This window comes from Oncorhynchus mykiss, chromosome 4, assembly GCF_057628025.1.
Source record: "Oncorhynchus mykiss isolate SJ-2025 chromosome 4, ASM5762802v1, whole genome shotgun sequence".
NCBI lineage: Eukaryota > Metazoa > Chordata > Actinopteri > Salmoniformes > Salmonidae > Oncorhynchus > Oncorhynchus mykiss.
In genome coordinates this window covers 56,989,737-57,014,401 of record NC_143025.1, presented here as the reverse complement: position 1 = coordinate 57,014,401, position 24,665 = coordinate 56,989,737, and the positions used below count along the sequence as shown (strand labels likewise).

The following is a 24,665-nucleotide window of genomic DNA, read 5'->3' as shown; positions in this document are numbered from 1 at the left end:
CGAGTTTGAGAAACCCTGGCCTATGTGATCCTTCCCGGATTGGAATCCACGACCCTGGGGTGCCACGCTCTTATCAATGGATTCACCTATGCATCAGGACTCAAGGCCTCTAACAAACTTCACACATGAACTCCATTTCCCAGCAGCCATTGCTGAAGATACCCCTCTCTCACTTTTTTATATATTTTTTTATTTAACTAGGCAAGTCAGTTAAGAACAAATTCTTATTTACAATGACGGCTTACCGGGGAACAGTGGATTAACTGCCTTGTTCAGGGGCAGAACGACAGACTTTTACCATGTCAGCTCGGGGATTCGATCCCAGCAACATTTCGGTTACTGTCCCAACTACTTCCTCAGAAGCCAAATATATCATCATCATCATCATCGACACCCTCCAATAACCAACTTCAGTCCTTCAAAGTCAACAATCAATCTGAAACAGTTGGGGGAGTTGCCCAGTTGTCAACCTACAGCCCAGAAGGAACTTGCAATAGTGTTACAAGGTCTGTGCAGTCCATGCAGTGTCCAACAGGGAGCATCACTGAGGCATCCAGTTTTAGTCAAACTACAGTAACGGAAGAATGGACTCAAGAAATCCTTTATCCACTTCACACTTAGTCTTAAATGAGACGGATGAACTGACATGTAAATGCTCAATATGTGTAATGTGCATGTTTTATGTCTGATTTTATCATTTTAAACGCAAGCAAGAGCGCCAAAGACAATTTTCCATTCTGTGTAAATGGACAGTACATTTTCCAAAGGTGCCTGTGTCCCAATTCTCTACCTTTCTGTACACCTTCATCGATTTAAAAGAAAAGACTGGTGTAAGAAATATGGTGAATTCCCTAGTCATATTGTCTACAGCCTCATGTCCAAACCGATGCTGACATGAGGGAGGCACCAGAAAATGTAGCCAAACTTTAATGACACTTTTCATTTCATAACTATAGGCTAAACACCAGTCATGTTTGACAGATATAATGACGGATAATTACCATTCATGTCTAAAGGCTTGATTCTGTCAACATACCTTCTCAAGGCACAATTTGTTCAGATCAAATGGTCACAAGATCTGAGAGAGTGAAGGACAGTGCCTGTTGCGCACCGCACCTACCTTGAATCTGAGAGGACGCGGTCAGCATTTTGAAACTATTTAACCATGAATTTAATTGTTTAAAACCTGGACATTGTCATTTTATGATGACTGTCTTAGCTTGTTTCAAAGTAGCCTAACCTAGCCAAAATATGATGACAGAAATGCTGAGGGAATTATTTTATAAACACTTAATATGCTATTGAAATCAGAATTTCTCTCATGTTCTATTGGTTTTCAGTTATTTTATTGTCTAGCAGCCAAAGGCATAGTCCGAGTCATGATAGTACCCATGTTAGTTCATGCATATTTAGATCTCCCGTCTTTCTTAAAAGCTCTACAGGATCGGTGTGCGTCCCCCGCGGGACGGTTGAGCTAATGTGCACTAATGTGATTAGCATGAGGTTGTAAGTAACAAGAACATTTACTAGAACATAGACACATCTGATATTGGCAGAAAGCTTAAATTATTGATAATCTAACTGCACTGTCCAATTTACAGCAGCTATTACAGTGAAATATTACCATGCTATTATTTGAGGAGAGTTCAGTTATGAACTTGAAAATGTAAGAATAAACCAATTAAGTACATTTGGGCAGACTTGAACAGAAATGCAATGGTTCATTGGACCAGTCTAAACCTTCAAACATACACTGCTGCCATCAAGTGGCCAACATCTAAATTGCGCCTAAACTGGAATAATACATTAGGCATTACAATCTTGCATTACAAATATGAAGGGGAAAAAAATATGATTATTTTTATTTTTATTATCTTTTACAGATTAATGTGTCATTCTCCTACATTCATTTCACATTTCCACAAACTTCAGCGTTTCCTTTCAAATGGTATAAAAAAATATGCATATCCTTGCTACAGGCAGTTAGATTGGGTATGTCATTTTAGGCGAAAATTGAAAAAAGGGTCAGATCCTTAAGAGGTTTCTAAAGCATATTTCCATCTGTCTCATGAAACTTCTCCTGCAAGCCGTGTGCTTTTGAAAATGGTGTTTTCCGCGAATTGTATTTTGGAACATTCATGCGTAGCCTACAGCCATGTACACATTGTTGAGCTTATAATATAAATACAACTTTTTCAACAATTTATGCCAATCGGTCTAATTTGTTCCATTTAAAAAAAATTATAATGATTTTTGTATGTGCAGTGACTGTATGAATTGTCGATATGTCAACCCAGAACTGTCCCAGAGTCTGTTTTGAACAGTGTACCTATTTTTCTATCATCCCTTTGGATGACGGGATGCCCTTTATGTCGAGCCCTGGAGGGAATTATTTTATTAAAGACATGAAAAGTATTTTGTTGTAATTCTAATATTGCAATGTTTTGTAGGCTACTAAGAGTGGCCAACCTTCCTCCAGGAGAGCCTTAAAGGGGCAGTGGCTAAAAAAGTTAATGTTAAGCCCTGAATAGTGTTGAGCTGAAAGCAGAACTGAGAAAATATCTGCTAACTAAGTAAACTCAATGGAGAATCTCCAATGAAAGTGTGTTTAAATCCAGGACTAGGCTAACCTGTTTCCGGGAAACCACCCCATAGGGTTATGTGACCTAGTTTGGGATAAGTATTGTCCATATTAAACTTAAGTAGCACCAAGAACATTATGCCAAGATTGCAGATTAGTTCCTAAAATAAGTTAGCTAAATTACTTATTAACTCATGAACTGATATGGAGCTGAGCGAGATAGCTCTCGTCTGAAAGAAAAGTATAATCATCATGTGATTATTGTGGAGAGTTCCCAGCATGAATATGCTGACAAGTGCACTCCTACACTACACATTAAAAATAAACAAGATTAAGATGAGATAGATGAACAATGAACATGGGTGAGATTAGGGATGGGTACCAAAACTCTATATTAAACGGTTCTGCTTTCGGTACTGGAGAAATTAAGAAAATACATTTCCTATTTATTATTGCTACATTAACGTTATCTTGCACATTTGATCTCACCAACCGTTTCCAATTTGCAATAAAATGAAGACATTTGTCTATGATGCATTTAGGCTATTCCCAATCCAGAAGAGATGTCTCTGGCACTACAGCACACACAGCACCCTGCTCTTAATTAGTGACCATGGCTGAGAGAACTAAACGTTCAAAAGTTTGGTTACACTTCACCAGAGTCAATGCTGACAGTGCTCGTTGCCACAAGTGCAACAAGACTTTAGCTTGTAAGGGCGGAAACACGAGCAATCTGTCCAAACATCTATCGAAAGTGCATCATGTACAGGCAGAGAAATGCAGTTTTCGACTGCCTAGCTCGTAGTTAATCTCTCGTTGTCCGATCTACGTTAGGTATGTATGCTAGCAGCCTGGAGCCCACACACGGAATTAACTAAATTATGCGAACATGGGTTCATGATCATTAGCCAGCTGATTGTTCATAAATTCAATAACCCATTTAAAGATTCTGCAACTTTCTTGTTAAAGTTGCAGCTACAATGAACCAACCCACTCCTCCCTCTAATACCGCTGGTCCAAGCCAAAGACTAGCCCAAAGCCCCTTCACGCTGGCAGCTAGTGGGAGGATGACTGAGGAGAGGGTGAATGAGTGCCACCTAGCCGTGACCAAGTTCATAGTGAAAGGCCTACACCCCTTTGCAACAGTGGAGTCCAAGGGCTTTAGGGAACAGTCTGTCAGTCTATATTGAGTTGTATTCATGTTTAGGATATAGTAGTATAAAAGGGTTGTACGTTAGTCCCATCACTCCACAATACACAACACAATATTTCAATAATGATAATTCAACACATGAAAACTCTCTTTTTTTTTTACTGTAGGGAGATGAGCAAGGCACTCAACCCCAAATATACCCCTCCCTCCAGGAGATACCTCAGTGAAACATTAATTCCGACCTGGTATGGTGTAGAAAAGGCCAATGTGATCACTGAGCAGAAGGACGTGCGAAAGCTGGCCATCACATCTGACGGCTGGACCAGCCTCTGTCAGGACCACTATCTCTCTGTTACTGTGCACTACACAAGGGCAGTGTAAAACAGGTGGTCCTCCACACCAGGGCAGTGTAAAACATAAGGTCCTCCACACCTGGGCAGTGTAAAACAGGTGGTCCTCCACACCAGGACAGTGTAAAACATAAGGTCCTCCACACCTGGGCAGTGTAAAACAGGTGGTCCTACACACCAGGACAGTGTACAACAGTAGGTCCTCCACACCAGGACAGTGTAAAACATAAGGTCCTCCACACCAGGGCAGTGTAAAACAGAAGGTCCTCCACACCAGGACAGTGTAAAACAGAAGGTCCTCCACACCAGGACAGTGTAAAACATAAGGTCCTCCACACCAGGACAGTGTAAAACATAAGGTCCTCCACACCAGGACAGTGTAAAACAGAAGGTCCTCCACACCAGGACAGTGTAAAACAGAAGGTCCTCCACACCAGGACAGTGTAAAACAGAAGGTCCTCCACACCAGTACAGTGTAAAACAGAAGGTCTTCCACACCAGGACAGTGTAAAACAGAAGGTGTTACACACCAGGACAGTGTAAAACAGGTCCTCCACACCAGGGCAGTGTAAAACATAAGGTCCTCCACACCAGGACAGTGTAAAACAGGTGGTCCTCCACACCAGGACAGTGTAAAACAGAAGGTCCTCCACACCAGGACAGTGTAAAACATAAGGTCCTCCACACCAGGACAGTGTAAAACAGAAGGTCCTCCACACCAGGACAGTGTAAAACATAAGGTCCTCCACACCAGGACAGTGTACAACAGAAGGTCCTCCACACCAGGACAGTCTAAAAAAGATGGTCCTCCACACCAGGACAGTGTAAAATAGAAGGTCCTCCACACCAGGGCAGTGTACAACAGAAGGTCCTACACACCAGGGCAGTGTAAAACAGAAGGTCCTCCACACCAGGGCAGTGTAAAACAGAAGGTCCTCCACCCCAGGACAGTGTAAAACAGAAGGTCCTCCACACCAGGGCAGTGTAAAACAAAAGGTCCTCCACATCAGGGCAGTGTAAAACAGAAGGTCCTCCACATCAGGGCAGTGTAAAAACAGAAGGTCCTCCACACCAGGGCAGTGTAAAACAGAAGGTCCTGCACACCAGGACAGTGTAAAACAGAAGGTCCTCCACACCAGGGCAGTGTACAACAGAAGGTCCTCCATACCAGGGCAGTGTAAAACAGAAGGTCCTCCACACCAGGGCAGTGTAAAACAGAAGGTCCTTCACACCAGGGCAGTGTACAAGAGAAGGTCCTTCACACCAGGACAGTGTAAAACAGAAGGTCATCCACACCAGGGCAGTGTAAAACAGAAGGTCCTCCACACCAGGACAGTGTAAAACAGAAGGTCCTCCACACCAGGACAGTGTAAAACAGAAGGTCCTCCACACCAGGACAGTGTAAAACAGAAGGCCCTCCACACCAGGGCAGTGTAAAACAAAAATGTAGATTTTTCTCCAGAAGAACTGCTAAGAACTGTTAGTCCTTTTGCAGCCTACCTGCATGCCCCATCCGTGTTGTTCTATACCACTGTATTATCTTTTGCAGCCTACCTGCAGGCCCCATCCGTGTTGCTCTATACCACTGTATTATCTTTTGCAGCCTACCTGCAGGCCCCATCCGTGTTGCTCTATACCACTGTATTATCTTTTGCAGCCTACCTGCAGGCCCCATCCGTGTTGTTCTATACCACTGTATTATCTTTTGCAGCCTACCTGCATGCCCCACCCGTGTTGTTCTATACCACTGTATTATATTTTGCAGCCTACCTGCATGCCCCATCCGTGTTGCTCTATACCACTGTATTATCTTTTGCAGCCTACCTGCATGCCCCATCCGTGTTGCTCTATACCACTGTATTATCTTTTGCAGCCTACCTGCATGCCCCACCCGTGTTGTTCTATACCACTGTATTATCTTTTGCAGCCTACCTGCAGGCCCCATCCGTGTTGCTCTATACCACTGTATTATCTTTTGCAGCCTACCTGCAGGCCCCATCCGTGTTGCTCTATACCACTGTATTATCTTTTGCAGCCTACCTGCAGGCCCCATCCGTGTTGTTCTATACCACTGTATTATCTTTTGCAGCCTACCTGCATGCCCCACCCGTGTTGTTCTATACCACTGTATTATCTTTTGCAGCCTACCTGCATGCCCCATCCGTGTTGCTCTATACCACTGTATTATCTTTTGCAGCCTACCTGCATGCCCCACCCGTGTTGTTCTATACCACTGTATTATCTTTTGCAGCCTACCTGCATGCCCCATCCGTGTTGCTCTATACCACTGTATTATCTTTTGCAGGAAAATATTGTTTATTTATTTTGTTTTACATTTCCATCATCACAACATTAGTCTTTAATAGTGATTTGTTCAAAACAATGCTGTTTATCTTGCTGTAAATAATTGTTTATTTTACATTTCAGAAAATATAGCAATGTTAATTCAGTTCTTAATTTGGTTAGTTTTTTTTCGTAAAAAATTACAAAAAGAACCGATAAGATTACCGTTAAAGTACCAGATCGATAAGCAGTATCGATAAGAGTAGCAATACCGTTCAAATCTTAACGATACCCATCCCTAGGTGCGATAAAGAGAGACTTGGGGTCAAACAGACAGGCCTGGATGAGATCTTTAAAGTCAGGGCCCTCTGTAAGGCTCACAAAATCATTTTAGACCCAAGTCACCCCCTGTACCTGAACTTTGAATTACTCCCCTCTGGGCGCAGGAATAGGGAAAAATAGGAAAAGCAGGAAAAATAGAACGAGACAATCATTTGTGCCAGGTGTGATGTCCCTCCTAAATAGCTCGGGCGAATGTTCCCATTGACTCCGTAAGGCCAGCAGGCTAGTCTTTTCTTCTTTTTTATGTAATGTTTTATTTCTTATTTCTTACTATCATTATTTTTATTGGTATGTAACTGTTATGAAAGTTGTATTGTCAATTTTGTTTTGTATTTAAACGCCACTTTAAATGTGTACATGACACTGCAACAAAATTTCCCCAAGGGACAATAAAGTCAGTAAGTAAGTAAGTAAGAGTATGCTGTGTTGACCAAACGGACAGATATTATATTTGCAATGAAAAGCAAATCCAATATCAGTAACACACATCTGATTTATGAATACATTAGCTGTATATCCATCTTGTTTATCTTAACCAGGGCCATGTTCAGTAGGAAGAAAACATTTTAAAATGGGAAGGTACAACCTGAACATATCCAAAAAGAACACTGGTTTTTGCTTCGCGCTGCAAAACGTTTTGCAAAGTTGTGGATTATTGAACACAACCCAGGTTTACACACAAACCTAGCAAATCAAGGGTTCAAATAGTAATGAAAATCTATCAAATACTCTTGACACTCTAGGCACACCATATATATAGGTATATATATATATATATATATATATATATATATATATACGACAAAAAACACACATCTACGACGAGAGACACCACAACACTACATAAAGAGAGACCTAAGACAACAACATTGTAGCAACACAACATGGTAGTAGCACAAAACATGGTACAAACATTAATAGGCACAGACAGCAGCACAAAAGGCAAGAAGGTAGAGACAACAATATATCATGCGAAGCAGCCACAACTGTCAGTAAGATTGTCCATGATTGAGTCTTTGAATGAAACCCAGGGATGTGTGTGCTTTGGGGTCCATTAACAGAATGTGACTGGCAGAATGGGTGTTGTATGTGGAGGAGGAGGGCTGCTGTAGTAATGTTAGATAATGGGGAGTGAGGCCATAGAGGGTTTTACAAATAAGCATTGCGACGGGTATATAGAGATTACCAGTTTCCAGAGGAGTACAGAGTGCAGTGATGTGTCCTATAAAAGAGCATTTGTGGCAAATCTGATGGCCGAATGGTAAAGAACATCTAGCCGCTGGAGAGAACCCTTACCTGCCAATCTATAAATTTGTCTCCGTAATCTAGCATGGGTAGGATGGTCATGTGAATCAGGGTTAGTTTGGCAACAGGGGTGAAAGAGGAGCGATTACAATAGAGGAAACCAAGTCTAGATTTAACTTTGGCCTGCAGCTTTGATATGTGCTGACAGAAGGAAGGTCCATACTCCCAAGTACTTGTATGGGGTGACTACCTCAAGTTCTAAACCCTCAGAGGTAGTAATCACAGCAGTGGGGAGAGGGGCATTCTTCTTACCAAATCACATGATCTTTGTTTTGGAGGTGTCCAGAACACGGTTAAGGGCAGAGACAGCTTGTTGGACAATAAGAAATCTTTGTTGTTGAGCGTTTAACACAAAATCTGAGGAGGGGCCAGCTGAGTATAAGACTGTATCATCTGCATATAAATGGATGAGAGAGAGCTTCCTACTGCTTGAGCTATGACGTTGATGTAAATTGAGAAGAGCGTGGGGCTTAGGATCGAGCCTTGGGGTACTCCCTTGGTGACAGGCAGTGGCTGAGACAGAAGATGTTCTGACTTTATAAACTGCACTCTTTGAGAGAGGTAGTTAGCAAACCAGGCCAAAGCCCCCTCAGAGACACCAATACTCCTTAGCCAGCCCACAAGAATGGAATGGTCTACCGTATCAAAGCATTGGCCAAGTCAATACATTTCTGCCCTTCTAGAGTGAAGGTCAACTGTAAGTGCTGTTATTGTGAAGTGGAAACATCTCGAAGCAACAGCGGCTCAGCCATGAAGTAGTAGGCCACACAAGCTCACAGCACGGGACCGCTGAGTGCTGAAGCGCGTAGCCCGTGAAAAATAATCTGTCCTCAGATGCAACACCCCCTACGAGTTCCAAACTGCCTCTGGAAGCAATGTCAGCATAAGAACTGTTCGTCGGGAGCTTCATGAAATGGGTTTCCATGGCTGAGCAGCCGCACACAAGACTAAGATCACCATGAGCAATGCCAAGCATCAGCTGGAGTGGTGTAAAGCTTGCCGCCAATGGACTCTGGAGCAGTAGAAATGCGTTCTCTGGAGTGATGAATCACACTTCACCATCTGGCAGTCCGACGGACGAATCTGGGTTTGGCGGATGCCAGGAGAACTCTACCTGCCCCAATGCATAGTGCCAACTGTAAAGTTTGGTAGAGGAGGAATAATGGTCTGGGGCTGTGTTTCATGGTTCGGGCTAGGCCACTTAGTTCTAGAGATGGGAAACCTTAAACAACTACTTAAGGCTAGAGGAGGTATTCGGAAGTTTGGATTACTGACGTGCCCAAAGTAAACTGCCTGTTACTCAGGCCCAGAAGCTATGATATGCATTAGATAGAAAAAACTCTGAAGTTTCTACAACTGTTAAAATAATGTCTGTGAGTATAACAGAACTGATATGGCAGGCAAACACCCGAGGAAAATCCATCCCGGAAAATGTGTTTGAGCTCTCAGGCCATTCCTATGTTGGCATATTGGATTTCCAACCAAAAAGCGCCCAGATTGCAGTACCTATGCCTTCCACTGGATGTCAACAGTCTTTAGAAAAGGTTCCAGGCTTGTTTTTTGAAAAATTAACAAGTAGCTGTAGTTTTTCAAGGTGTCCCTCATTAGGACTCTAGTCTTGTGGAGCGCATGAATGAGGGCGCGCACTTCGTTATTTATCTCCGGTATTGAACATACTACATTCAGTCTTACATTTTATCATTTGTTTACATATTAGGGTACCTGAGGATTGATTAGAAACGTTGTTTGACTTGTTTGGATGAAGTTTACCGATAACTTTTGCGATTCCTTTGTCTGCATGTTGAACGAGTGGAATGGGTGGATTACTGAATCAAACGCACCAACAAAACTGACTTTTTTGGGAATATAAAGAAGGACTTCATCGAACAAAACGACCATTTGTTGTGTAGATGGGACCCTTGGGATTGCAAACAGAGGAAGATCTTTAAAGGTAAGCGATTTATTTTAGCGCTATTTCTGATTTTTGTGACGCCTCTGCTGGTTTGACATTTTTTTTTAATGGTTGTGTATGCGGGGCACTGTCCTCAGACAATCAAATGCTATGCTTTCGCTGTAAAGCCTATTGTGAATCGGACAAAGCAGTTCGATTACCAAGGTTCTAAGCTAAAGAATGATGTATGACACTTGTATCTTCATAGCCCCAAAAGCGCAAACACCGCCGATCTGGCATTCCAGGGAGGCTCAAGCAAATACTGAAAGTATTTGAAAGATTTCCAAAACAATTTGAACCCAGGTCTGAAAGCCACCCTCTTTACCCATCAATAGTCTTACCTGGGCTTCCCTGCAGGTTGAGTCTGCTGGCGACTGGGCTGGACCTTGATGGCTCCGCGGTGGGGGGACAGGCTTGGAGAGTTGCCGGGGGAGGCGCCAGGGGAGAGTCGGGGGGAGGAGTGGGAGGGTGGCTCGGGGGCTTGGGCCACGGAGGCGGGTCCAGGATGTTTCCTCGGGATGCGTCTGATTAGCCGGCTGACCCATCGCTGCTGCTCCTCCTGAGAGCCGGCCAATAGGAGCAGGTCTTTGGCCGTGGATATGTCGTAGTTCACTAAGGGAGGAGGTTTGAAGTTAGTGAATACACTAATACAGGAAAACAATTAATTTAAAGAAAACTGACTAATATGTATGCCTACCAAAATGTGCTTTAACTTCACTGTCCTAATAATACAGTCGCTAAAGTGGCAATGTTCAAGGGGCTCTAACATTCTAAGCAGTAATTCCCATTGTTCGAAAACTCATAAATAATATTTAACCCTCGCTTGCCCACATACCCATAAAACCCTATGAACCCAGTGGCATTCACCCACAGAAATATAAAACCTAGACGGGAAAGTGGCACATTTTGTGGCAAGTGAGCCCTCTGGGTTTTAGAACTCTACTGGGTTTATAGAGTTTTATGGAATGTGGGAGGCAAGGGAGGGTTAAATATTGTGACCATTCCCCTCTTACTGACCTCTGCAGGGGGCAATGGCCTCCTCATTCCGGTCTAAGTGGTCCTTGTGGCACTTGGTGTGGCAGCGGCGGCACTCCAGCGCGGGCGGCGGCTTGAACACGTTCCACAGGGGCCGCGTGCATGCCTCGCAGCTCGACGGCAGGTGGTAGAGAGTGGGGATAAACTCGTGACCCTTGTGCTTAACGTAGGACGAGTGCTCGCCCGCCAGTGCCGGCGGCTCCACCGCAAACTCCTGCTCCCGCTTGCTCTCGCCCTCATTGGCGTAAAGGATCTGTGAGGTGGAGAGATGGAAAAGGAATGAGGAGCAGATGATATGTTACGTTTCTGTAAATGAGGATTCGGTTGAAAGTCTTGAAGACAAGATATTGATGTCAATGTGAGTTGTCACCTGGAATATCCTGGGGATTTCTTTGGTGTCAGCACGGTACACGTCTGTTTGAGTGACTGGTCGGACGTGGAACAGCTTACTGCATGGAGGAAAGAATGGAACAATGACAGGCATCTCAATAGAAGCAGTGAGGAAAAAAAATGTAAAATGAGGACAAACAAGCTTTGTGACTCACTCAATGTCTAGGATCATGTAGGGGTTGGACTGCTCTCGGTCCATATCACTATTGTAGAACAAGATCTTCTTACTGCTTACAACCACGTACTGAGAGAGAGAGAGAGAGAGAGCAGGGAAAAAGACAAAATCACACAGTTGGACTCACATGTCTGTGGAATAATCAATAAAGACCAATAATCAGGTACAGAATAGTCAGAGAGACAGAAGGGGCACCATACCCTTCTATCCCATCCAAATCTCTTGGTGTTCTTCATAGGAAGTGATAGCCAGCCCTCCAGCCTGGTATCTGTTTTGCATACAGGAAACAGGAAGTACATTAATATTGCTTCATAGGAGCTTCATTACAGCTCTGTTAAATACTGCAGAGAGCTGAGGTCAGGAGCCAATCCACACGGCCCACTTCATTGTTCCAACCAGTTAAACCATTGTTGTCGAAACGTGTTGCGTGCATCATGTAATGCTCTGTAGCTAATTATTGTCTCTATATGTTATTTACATGCCTTCCCAACAAAGGTTTTTGTTTCGCTAAATTAATCTACTAATGGTGCCTTTAAGAAAAATGGCACCCTATTTCTTATCCAAAATGGTACCATTTCAGGTCAAAGTAGTGCACTATATAAGGAATAGGGGGCCATTTTAGATGCAGCTCAGGATCCCTACACTGGAGCTATTCCAAATCGGGAAAATGTTTTGAAAGTCCACATAGTTTGAGTTGACTAAACTCAAGGTTAACAGGGGCCACACAAAGTTAGGCTGCGACTTTCCGCACACAGCTGTGAAACACCAACCACTATTACTGTAGTTGCACTGCTGAGTCACTGCAGGGAGTGTTACAGACCGACAAACTGCCGAGGCGGGATAGAGAGGGTACGTATTTTGTTGACCATGAGGGGTCACCTGCACCGCTGCGGTCAGGCTCTGGGGACGGCTGCTCATAGGTGAGGGCCAACGGTCTGCGGCCATGTTCTAACCGCCCGTCATTTACGTCATCCTCTTTCTCTTCCTCCTACTCCTCATTCTCAGAGTCAGAGCCAAAGAGAAGGTGAGCCACTCTAAAGGAGGGCTGGGTGGCAATACTGACAGATTTCTGCCGGCGCTGGTAGTGGAAGGCATATATTCGGAGGTCTGGGAGTGACCGATGAACACTACACCATCACAACAGACAGAGAGAGGGAGCGTGGGAGTGGATATATCGAAGGGAAAGAAAGGAATAAGGAATTAAAGGTGTATTCAAGGCAGATGTTTAGGCATAGTGAAAGAAGGGGTTGGAAAGTCAATAAAGGAGTGACAGGTGGGAAAATAAAAGGAAAACTGTGTTGCGACAGAGAGATAGGGAAGGATAGAGGGCTTGATAGAGAGGAGTGTTCAGTGCTTTGACTTGAATGTTAAATATGAATGATTTAAAGCTCAAGTTAAAACACTGAACATTTGAGTACATGAAGGTAACACCTGCCTATTAAGGGTTTCCATTTGAAAAGTGTCCAGTGTTAAAGTAAGGGGTGAGAGGCCGGTCTTACCTGGGTAACCGCTGTCGTCCATGTCGTTACTGCTGCTGATGCTGGTGGAGTCCATAGAGTGGATGCTAAGAGAGGTCAGCTGACAGCGCAGCTGCTCAATGTCACTGTCCTTACTGTCCAAGGCCATCTGGAGCTCCATGCGCACCTGGCTCTCGTCTGATAACACCTACAGTACAGATGGAAATCAGAGGAGGTTGCTGGCACCTTAAATGGGGAGGACAGGCTCACAGTAACGGCTGGAGCGGAATAAGTGGATCATTAGTTTCCATGTGTTTCCATGTGTTTGATGCCATTCCATTACCACGAGTCTGCCCTCCCCACAGCAACGAGTGGTTGTGTGATGGTTAGTATTTTATTTATTTAACCTTTATTTAACTAGGCAAGTCAGTTTAGAACAATTTCTTATTTACAATGATGGCCTACCCCGGCCAAACCCTTACGACGCTGGGCCGATTGTGCGCCGCCCTATGGGACTCTCAATCACGGCCGGTTGTGATACAGCCTGGAATCTAACCAGGGTCTGTTGTGACGCCTCTAGCACTGAGATGCAGTGCCTTAGACCACTGTGCCACTCGGGAGCTCAACCTAGTACAAGGTTGTGGTTGTGTGATGGTTAGTTTAAGGTTGTGGTTGTGCTTTGGTTGGACTGACTACCTGTTTAAGTGGTTACATGATGGTTAGTGTAAGGTTGTGGTTATGTTATAGACTGACCGCCTGCATATCGTTTATCTCTCTTTGGTACTTTATGATGGTGCTGTTGAGTTTCTGCTTCTCCGATCTCAGCTCCAGCTGTAGCTTCCTGTTCTCCTTCTCCTTCCTGCGCATGTCCAGGGTGTCATCGTGGCGGTGACCCGCACGCATCGTCTCCCTCCGGTTCATGATTTCAGACAGCTTGTTGACCGCCTGGTGGATACAGCCATACATATACACAATATGTTATGGGGATGGAATGGACAGCACACCGCAATATACACTGAGTGTACAAAACATTAGGAACACCTTCCTAATATTTGCACTTAGAACAGCCTCAATCTGTTGGGACACGGACTCCACAAGGTGTCAAAATCGTTCCACAGGGATGCGTCCCTCACAATACGTCCCACAGTTGTGTCAAGTTGTCTGGAAGTTCTTTGGGTGGTGGACAGTTCTTGATACACGGGAAAACATTAGAGCGTGATACACCCAGCAGCGTTGCAGTTCCTGACACACTCAAACCGGTACACCTGGCACCTTCTACCATAACCCGTTCAAAGGCACTTAAATCTTTTGTCTTGCCCATCACCCTCTGAATGGTACACACACAATCCATGTCTCAATTGTCTTAAAAATCCTTCTTAAACCTGCCTCCTCCCCTTCATCTACATCAATAAGGGATCATAGCTTTCACCTGGATTCATGGAAAGAGCAGTGTTTTGTACACTCAGTGTATATTCTTAATGAAAAATACTTTATGGGCTGGTTTCCCGGACACACGATTCAGGCAAGTCCTGGAACAAAAGGCGCTTTTGATGGAGATTCTAGGAAACTGACTCTATATATTGCATAATATGTAAAATTTTAGTTTTGTATCTGTTCTGCTGAACTCAGGAACATGAACCCCCGATACTTTGTACTCCAGGAGCTAACGTGTTATGCTAACCATTACCCATACCAATAACGTGGTCTTGGTTGGGAAAGGGCGACACGACTTTTACAGCGACACTATTTGTAGCTAACCAGTGCTTTCTAGCCAGTTAGCTCATATGTGATACACATCCAAACAGTCCCTCACCTGTATCTTAAGTGTTCTCTCCGTCTGCAGATTCTTCTCGAAGGACATCTTCACACTGTTCATATGTCTCTCCTCCTCCCTGGCCTTCTGGAGCTCTGTGAACAAAACCAATACCAAACCTTCTGATAACATCCCTGGAACATTCTGGACAAACATTCCCATCACCACATCCGGTAACATTCTGGATACTGTGAGGACCTTGAGAGCACATGGACTCCTCCATCACCAAACCAAGAACAAGCATTCCCACAACATTTCTGGAACATTCTGGCCACTGTGGACCTGGGGGGGGGGGGATACTCACGTTGCTGCATCTCCTTCAGTTGGTTATTGAGCTCCTCTTTCTCATTGGCCAGGTTGGCCACGTCCACGGTCAGGGTGCGGTTGGACTCCTCCAGCTGTAGGGGGCCACAGATGATAGGTGAGCATTACAGACACCAAGTACAGGTCTCAAAAGTATTCAGTGACACCCTCTCTTTGACAACATTCTTATTTGACTGACTAAACTCAAGCCTCAGTCTCTCCTCCTCTCTCTTCCTCCCCGCTCTGTCGCTCTCTCCAACCCATCCCCCCTCACCGAGCCGATGGTGGCCTCCTTGTCCCCTAGCTCCTGCCTGTGTCGGGCCATCATGTCCTTTATCTCCAGCTCCTTCATGATCTTCTCCTTCTCCAGATCGGAGTACTGCTCCTCGGCGATGGAGCGCGCCAGCTGTTCAGAGTCCACCTTGGTTAGGCTCACCCCCAGCTGTGCTGCCAGGGAATCCCTGTGGGAAGGAAGACCCGGAATACCAGGGAATGTGGGGATTTGGAAAAATACTGACACTACTGTATGGGAAAAGGACTGAATCTAGTCCAGTGCTTTATGTCAGAGCAGTCGCTGGAAGGCCAAAAAGGAAACCCCGGAATACCAGGAAAATCCTGGTTTGGTGCAATCTGTGCAGTATATATGGGAAAATTAAGCTAATGACATCAGTGTCCTGTACTGTATGTCGGGACGGTGACTTGACGTAGGAATACATTAATCTTGCATTGCCAAACGTTGTAATAGGAGAAGGCTGGCCTAGGAGAAGGTTAGGCCTTAGTACACTACAGGTCAAAAGTCTACTGTCACTTAGAAATGTCCTTGTTTTTGAAAGGAAAGCAATTTTTTTTTGTCCATTAAAATAACATAAAATTGATCAGAAATACAGTGTAGACACTGTAAATGTTGTAAATGACTATTGTAGCTGGAAACGGCTGATTTTTTAATATATATTTATTTAATTTTCTTCTCCTCTTTCTATTCTGGTTAGGGCCAGTTTGTGCTGTCCTGTGAAGAGAGTAGTACACAGCGTTGTACGAGATCTTCAGTTCCTTGGCAATTTCTTGCATGGAATAGCCTTAATTTCTCAGAACAAGAATAGACTGACGAGTTTCAGAAGAAAGTGTCTTTGTTTCTGGCCATTTTGAGCCTGTAACCAAACCCACAAATGCTGATGCTCCGGACACTCAACTAGTCGAAGAAAGAAGACCAGCTGTGCTAACATAATTGCAAAAGGGTTTTCTAATGATCAGTTAGACTTTTAAAATGATAAACCTGGATTAGCTAACACAACATGCCATTGGAACACAGGAGTGATAGTTGCTGATAATGGGCCTATGTAGATATTCCATTTTAAAAAAAATCTGCTGTTTCCAGCTACAATAGTCATTTACAACATTAACAATGTCTACACTATAGTCTACACAATATTTCTAAACAGTGTCTACACTATATTTCTAAACAATGTCTACACTATATTTCTAACATCAATTTCATGTTATTGTAATGGACAAAAAACCATGTGCTTTTCTTCAAAAACAAGGACATTTCTAAGTGACCCCAAACTTTTGAACGGTAGCATATATCAATAAGTTCCATTTTCACTTCTATTTTAGGTCCAGTCTCGTCATAAACGTGATATTACTGTGTTTTGTATACAGTATATTTCCACACAATGAGGTTAGAATAATTTTGTGAAATTGTGAAAATGATGATAATGCCCTTTTAGTATAATAGTCTAAGAGCTGTTTTAGTGTCAGCCTGTTTTGGTGGGATGGCGTTTTGGCCTTCCTGGTGACATCACCAGGTGGTAAATTAGTTAGACGAATAAGAGAGTTCTCTGCCAATAACAGCTAGTTTTCAGTTTTCCCCTCCCACCATTTTAATTGAAAACAATGACAGTAAGGTACTTTAAAAAAAAAATATATATAAATCTGTCATTCTGCCCCTGAACAAGGCAGTTAACCCACTGTTCCTAGGCTGTCATTGAAAATAAGAATTTGTTCTTAAAACTGACATGCCTAGTTAAATAAAGGTACAGTGCCTTGCGAAAGTATTTGGCCCCCTTGAACTTTGCGACCTTTTGCCACATTTCAGGCTTCAAACATAAAGATATAAAACTATTTTTTTGTGAAGAATCAACAACAAGTGGGACACAATCATGAAGTGGAACGACATTTATTGGATATTTCAAACTTTTTTAACAAATCAAAAACTGAAAAATTGGGCGTGCAAAATTATTCAGCCCCCTTAAGTTAATACTTTGTAGCGCCACCTTTTGCTGCGATTACAGCTGTAAGTCGCTTGGGGTATGTCTCTATCAGTTTTGCACATCGAGAGACTGACATTTTTTCCCATTCCTCCTTGCAAAACAGCTCGAGCTCAGTGAGGTTGGATGGAGAGCATTTGTGAACAGCAGTTTTCAGTTCTTTCCACAGATTCTCGATTGGATTCAGGTCTGGACTTTGACTTGGCCATTCTAACACCTGGATATGTTTATTTTTGAACCATTCCATTGTAAATTTTGCTTTATGTTTTGAATCATTGTCTTGCTGGAAGACAAATCTCTGTCCCAGTCTCAGGTCTTTTGCAGACTCCATCAGGTTTTCTTCCAGAATGGTCCTGTATTTGGCTCCATCCATCTTCCCATCAATTTGAACCATCTTCCCTGTCCCTGCTGAAGAAAAGCAGGCCCAAACCATGATGCTGCCGCCACCATGTTTGACAGTGGGGATGGTGTGTTCAGCTGTGTTGCTTTTACGCCAAACATAACGTTTTGCATTGTTGCCAAAAAGTTCAATTTTGGTTTCATCTGACCAGAGCACCTTCTTCCACATGTTTGGTGTGTCTCCCAGGTGGCTTGTGGCAAACTTTAAACGACACTTTTTATGGATATCTTTAAGAAATGGCTTTCTTCTTGCCACTCTTCCATAAAGGCCAGATTTGTGCTATATACGACTGATTGTTGTCCTATGGACAGAGTCTCCCACCTCAGCTGTAGATCTCTGCAGTTCATCCAGAGTGATCATGGGCCTCTTGGCTGCATCTCTGATCAGTCTTCTCCTTGTATGAGCTGAAAGTTTAGAGGGACGGCCAGGTCTTGGTAGATTTGCAGTGGTCTGATACTCCTTCCATTTCAATATTATCGCTTGCACAATGCTCCTTGGGATGTTTAAAGCTTGGGAAATCTTTTTGTATCCAAATCCGGCTTTAAACTTCTTCACAACAGTATCTCGGACCTGCCTGGTGTGTTCCTTGTTCTTCATGATGCTCTCTGCGCTTTTAACGGACCTCTGAGACTATCACAGTGCAGGTGCATTTATACAGAGACTTGATTACACACAGGTGGATTGTATTTATCATCATTAGTCATTTAGGTCAACATTGGATCATTCAGAGATCCTCACTGAACTTCTGGAGAGAGTTTGCTGCACTGAAAGTAAAGGGGGCTGAATAATTTTGCACGCCCAATTTTTCAGTTTTTGATTTGTTAAAAAAGTTTGAAATATCCAATAAATGTCGTTACACTTCATGATTGTGTCCCACTTGTTGTTGATTCTTCACAAAAAAATACAGTTTTATATCTTTATGTTTGAAGCCTGAAATGTGGCAAAAGTTCGCAAAGTTCAAGGGGGCCGAATACTTTCGCAAGGCACTGTATATATATATAGAGCCTAGGAACATGTCAGTTTTAAGAACAAATTCTTATTTTCAATGACAGCCTAGGAACAGTGGGTTAACTGCCTTGTTCAGGGGCAGAATGACAGATTTGTACCTTGCCAGCTCGGGGCTTTGATCTTGCACCCTTTCGGTTACTAGTCCACTAGGTTACGCTGCTGCCCCTTAATTATTACCCAGAAATGATTTGATATTGAGATAAAATGAGATCTCCGGGCTGGCTGTAACAGGGGTTTAGAGCTTAAAGTCTGTCTGTGTGACTTTACAGTGTGTGCTAATAATCAAACATCTTGTGTAATTTGGTCAGATTGTCGAAGATCATTGTGTTTGTGATATGGTGATTGATGGCACATCACCTGTAGACTAGGCATCACAAGAGGTTAGGTTACGCTCTGATCACATTACCTGCAGTATTGTCAGGCTATTATTTCGCCATGATAAGGATGAAACACATTATTACATGAGGCTACAGCTAATCACTTGCGGACAGACTACTTATACACAAGTGGTCCCATGTATGTTTACGTAGTCTGTCCATGAGAGATTAACTTTGTGCTAATTCCACTAATCTCCAAGAGCTTGTTAGAAGTGCTTCTTTCCAGCATGGGTCCAGCAACTACAATGGATGTGTAACCAGGCCAGTGCAGTACAGCTGGGCTCAGTGGTGTGAACAAAGATATAATTGAGTTTCAGGTAGGGTTGTAAAATTCCGATAACTTTCCCAGGGTTTCCAGAAATCACGGTTTTGGGAAAACTTACAGGAATTTCGCAACCCTAATGTCAAGGCACAGTTTATGGTCGGATCCTGTTCCAGTACCTTTCCTCCTGGTACTCCTCCAGTCTCTGCAGAATGTCCTTATACAGCTTGTTCCTCTCATCACACTCCTCCTTCAGCTCCCGGATCTGGGTCTTGTACAGGGTCTGGCACAGAGGACATCCACGTCAACACACACCAACTATCATACAGTGGGGCAAAAAAGTATTTAGTCAGCCACCAATTGTGCAAGTTCTCCCACTTAAAAAGATGAGAGAGGCCTGTAATTTTCATCATAGGTACACTTCAACTATGACAGGCAAAATGAGAAATAAAAAATCCAGAAAATCACATTGTAGGATTTTTAATGAATTTATTTGCAAATTATGGTGGAAAATAAGTATTTGGTCACCTACAAACAAGCACGATTTCTGGCTCTCACAGACCTGTAACAACTTCTTTAAGAGGCTCCTCTGTCCTCCACTCGTTATCTGTATTAATGGCACCTGTTTGAACTTGTTATCAGTATAAAATACACCTGTCCATAACCTCAAACAGTCACACTCCAAACTCCACTATAGCCAAGACCAAAGAGCTGTCAAAGTACACCAGAAACAAAATTGTAGACCTGCACCAGGCTGGGAAGACTGAATCTGCAATAGGTAAGCAGCTTGGTTTTAAGAAATCAACTGTGGGAGCAATTATTAGGAAATGGAAGACATACAAGACCACTGATAATCTCCCTCGATCTGGGGCTCCACGCAAGATCTCACACCGTGGGGTCAAAATGATCACAAGAACGGTGAGCAAAAATCCCAGAACCACACGGGGGGCCTAGTGAATGACCTACAGAGAGCTGGGACCAAAGTAACAAAGTCTACCATCAGTAACACACTACGCCGCCGGGGACTCAAATCCTGCAGTGCCAGACGTGTCCCCCTGCTTAAGCCAGTACATGTCCAGGCCCGTCTGAAGTTTGCTAGAGAGCATTTGGATGATCCAGAAGAAGATTGGGAGAATGTCATATGGTCAGATGAAACCAAAATATAACTTTTTGGTAAAAACTCAACTCGTCTTGATTGGAGGACAAAGAATGCTGAGTTGCATCCAAAGAACACCATACCTACTGTGAAGCATGGGGGTGGAAACATCATGCTTTGGGGCTGTTTTTCTGCAAAGGGACCAGGACGACTGATCCGTGTAAAGGAAAGAATGAATGGGGCCATGTATCGTGAGATTTTGAGTGAAAACCTCCTTCCATCAGCAAGGGCGTTGAAGATGAAACGTGGCTGGGTCTTTCAGCATGACAGGTAGAACTTGCACAATTGGTTGCTGACTAAATACTTTTTTTGCCCCACCATATGTCCCAAATGGCACGCTATTCCCTATGTAGTGCACTACTTTTGACAGGGGTCAATAGGGATAGGGTGCCATTTGGGACATAGAAAACACTGTAAAGCAGAATTACTAGACCGAGAAACTACTAAATATAGTCTTTCTTAGGCTTGCAAAAACTCTGGTAACTTTACAAAAATTCCCAATTCCCAGACTTTTGGGAAAATCTTTCCACACATTGGGAGAGTGACTAGAAGTCAACAGTACCGTGAAATACTGTTCAGCCTCCAGCTGGTCCTTCATCTCCTTCAGCTGTCCGTCAGTCTCCTGTCTCTCCCTGTGATTGGGGAAAAGGACTGTCAATCACTGCCATGTCAAATCAATCTAAAACAAACAACACACAACTCCCAACATGTAGTGGCTGGGGAAGACAGAAATGATACCTAATGATGAGTAACATCGATTGGCCATCACATCCTCTCTCTCACACACACATACAGTGCCTTTGGAAAGTATTCAGACTCCTGGACTTTTCCCACATTTAGTTACGTTACAGCCTTATACTAAAATGGATTAAATATATAAAACTCCTCAGCAACCTACAAACAATACCCCATAATGACAAAGCAAAAAAAGTTTTGGGAATTGTTTGCAAATTTATTTGAAAAAAAAGGAAATATGACATTTACATAATTATTCAAATACTTTACTCAATACTTTGTTGAAGCATCTTTGGCAGCAATTACAGCCTCAAGTTTTCTTGGGTATGACACTACAAGCTTCTCTGCAGATCCTCTCAAGCTCTGTCAGGTTGGATGGGGAGTGTTGCTGCACAGCTATTTTCAGTTTTCTCCAGAGATGTTAGATCAAGTTCAAGTCCGGGCTCTGGCTGGGCCATTCAAAGACATTCAGAGACTTGTCCTGAAGCCACTCCTGCTTTGTCTTTGCATGTGTGCTTAGGGTTGTTGTCCTGATGGAAGGTGAACCTTCGCCCCAGTCTGAGGTCCTGAGCACTCTGGAGCAGGTTTTCATTAAGGATCTCTCCGTACTTTGCTCCGTTCATCTTTGCCTGAATCCTGACTAGTCTCCCAGTCCCTGCCGCTGAAAAACACCCCACAGCATGATGCTGCCACCATCATGCTTCACCGTTGGGAGGCCACCAGGTTTCCCCCAGACGTGATGCTTGGCATTCAGGCCGAAGAGTTCAATCTTGGTTACATCAGACCAGAGAATCTTGTTTCTCATGGTCAGAGTCTTTAGGTGCCTTTTGGCAAACTCCAAGCGGGCTGTCATGTGCCTTTTACTGAGGAGTGGCTTCTGTCTAGCAACTCTACCATAAAGGCCTGATTGGTAGGGAGCTGCAGAGATGGTTGTCGAGTCTCATAGCAAAGGGTCTGAACATTATGTAAATAAGTTATTGTGTGTAGATTGATGAAGAAAAAAACAATTTAATAAACGTTTGACTAAGGCTGTAACCTAACAAAATGTGGAAAAAGTCAAGGGGTCTGAATCCTTTCCAAAGCCAGCTCGACTGTGCATATGTGTTTATAAAGCATGTGAGTGTGCTCGCGTTATCCCCTCTACCTGCGTAGCTCCTGGTTCTGTTTCTCCAGGCTGTGCTTCATGTCTAGCAGGTGGTTGAGCTCCTGCTTCAGCTGCTTCTCCGAGGAGCACAGAGCAGTCACCTGCTGGGTCTGGACATTCAGGTCGTTCTGGCTCAGCATGCGCTTTTTCTCCTCCTGCTCCATACACAGGCTCAGGTTCTTCACCTTGAGTGAGGAGAAATGAGACAGTGTTAGAGTGAGTGAGTGTGAGACAGTGAGAGATGGTGAGGTTAGTTTCGGGTAAAGACAGCACCAAGACCTTTTCTTGCAGCTAATAGAACAGACAGAGAGAAATCTTCCCGAAACACACAAATAAAGACACACACGCACACACCTTTACACACTCTCTCACACAAAGACACACAATGAATGTAGAGACAATCAGAGACTTGTCCCCCTCCCCAAACACACACACACACACACACACACATACAACCCTGAACCCCCCCCCCCACACACACACCTCCTCAGCGAGTTTGTCCTTGTGCGTGCGCAGCTCGTCCAGTTTGTGCTCAGCCTGCTTGTAGTCACAGTCCAGCATGGAGTGCTCCTTCTCCAGGTGCAGCAGCCTGGACTCCAACTGCAGCTTGTGGCTCCGCTCCTCCTGCAGCGTCCGCTCCATCCCTCACAAACGTAAGAAGGAGACAATGTTATGATAATAATAGACAATTGTATAATATGGACGCCAGATGTTTCCCAATTTTGTTGCAGATCTGAACTTGCTGATCTTATTCACCTATTCAAGGACTTGGTGATTAGTTGACAAGTTGATTCAGAAGTGCTAGGATAGGTGGAACAGCTGGAGGTCCCAGAGGAGAGGTTTGAAAAGTCCTGGTTTAGCCAACACGTTTATCCAGATTGTCATTATTGGCAGTGACACATACTCACTAGGTGGGGCACATTTTCCCCCTGCTTCTTGTTGTAACATATATTTTTCTCTTATGCTCCATTTCACTAATCTATCAATTCCCAAACACCTCTACCCTTTCTCCCGCCTCACCTTTCAGGGCCTCAGACTTGGCTTCTTCGATGGACTCGTAGATCTGGTTCTTGTCAGCCAGGCGTGTCTTGGTGACCTTGTGCTCTGCCCGCTCCGCGTCAAAGCTCTGCTGCAGTGACTTGAGCTTGAACGCCAGGTCAATCTCCTGGTTGCTCTTCTCCTAATGGACCCAACCAGAGGTCAAAGGTCAGCTGTGTATGTGTGTCTCAGGATAAAGAGGGGACAGCTGCCCAATACCAAATTGATTGCCACTGTGAGAGATCTAAGAGGACTTGAGATAATTAGATCTAATATATCAATAGAAGATCTACAGTGCCTTCAGAAAGTATTCACATCCCTTGACTTTTCCACATTTTGTTGTGTTACAGCTTGAATTTAAAAAATATTAAATTGTGTCACTGATCTACACCCAATACCCCAGGGATCATCAACTAGATTCAGCCGTGGGTCAATATTTTTCTGGAGCAGATGGTCGGGGGGCCGGAACATAATTACAAATCATTTGTTAACTGCAAATTGACTGCAAGAAGCCCAAACAGATAGAATGTTTAACTAAAACATAATCATTTCAAACCTTGCGCACATTTGTCTACAATCACGTGTCTCTCTATTATGCGTGGTAATGCCTGGGAACAGATTTCTTTAAATCACTTGGAGCTGATTTCCTGGTGTTTTTACAGTCTTTTATGTCCAGCAATCAAAATCCCCCCCAAAAACACGTACATATTTTTTTACAATTTTGCTCAGAAAACTTGGGGTGCCAAAAAAAACAACCTGCGGACCAAATTCGTCCCACGGGCTACAAGTTGGGGGACCCTGCAATACCCCACAATGTGAAAGTGTAATTATGTTTTAAGAATTTTTTGGGGAAACTAGTTAACAACAAAAAACTGAAATGTCTTGAGTCTGTAATTATTCAACCCCTTTGTTATACAAGCCTAAATAAGTTCGGGAGTAAAATTTGGCTTAACAAGTCACATTATAAGATGAATTGACGCTCTATGAAATAATAGTGTTTATCATGATTTTCATCTCTGCACCCCACCCACACATACAATTATCTGTAAGGTCCCTCAGTCAAACAGTGAATTTCAAGCACAGATTCAACCACAAAGACCAGGGAGGTTTTCCAATACCTTGCAAAGAAGGGCACCAATT

General features: G+C 43.6%; 1 protein-coding gene across 3 annotated transcripts in view; it reads right to left on the bottom strand.

The window, feature by feature from the left end:
- The window catches only part of LOC110522004 (rho-associated protein kinase 2), a 95,108-nt gene that overhangs the window by 5,681 nt on the left and 64,762 nt on the right, over window positions 1-24,665 (bottom strand). For 2 of the 3 annotated variants that reach the window (XM_036975533.2, XM_090232310.1), the window contains 15 exons: window positions 23,508-23,667; window positions 22,971-23,131; window positions 22,488-22,672; window positions 21,171-21,240; window positions 19,632-19,735; window positions 15,413-15,599; window positions 15,140-15,233; window positions 14,836-14,930; window positions 13,776-13,967; window positions 13,065-13,230; window positions 11,766-11,833; window positions 11,546-11,634; window positions 11,371-11,449; window positions 10,983-11,253; window positions 10,307-10,577 (listed from right to left, as the gene is read on the bottom strand). In XM_036975533.2, coding sequence (XP_036831428.2) covers window positions 10,307-10,577; window positions 10,983-11,253; window positions 11,371-11,449; window positions 11,546-11,634; window positions 11,766-11,833; window positions 13,065-13,230; window positions 13,776-13,967; window positions 14,836-14,930; window positions 15,140-15,233; window positions 15,413-15,599; window positions 19,632-19,735; window positions 21,171-21,240; window positions 22,488-22,672; window positions 22,971-23,131; window positions 23,508-23,667 — 2,192 coding nt within the window. Of the gene's footprint in view, window positions 1-10,302; window positions 10,578-10,982; window positions 11,254-11,370; window positions 11,450-11,545; window positions 11,635-11,765; window positions 11,834-13,064; window positions 13,231-13,775; window positions 13,968-14,835; window positions 14,931-15,139; window positions 15,234-15,412; window positions 15,600-19,631; window positions 19,736-21,170; window positions 21,241-22,487; window positions 22,673-22,970; window positions 23,132-23,507; window positions 23,668-24,665 lie in introns of those variants that run through there. The other variant, XM_090232309.1, reaches the window with a different exon arrangement.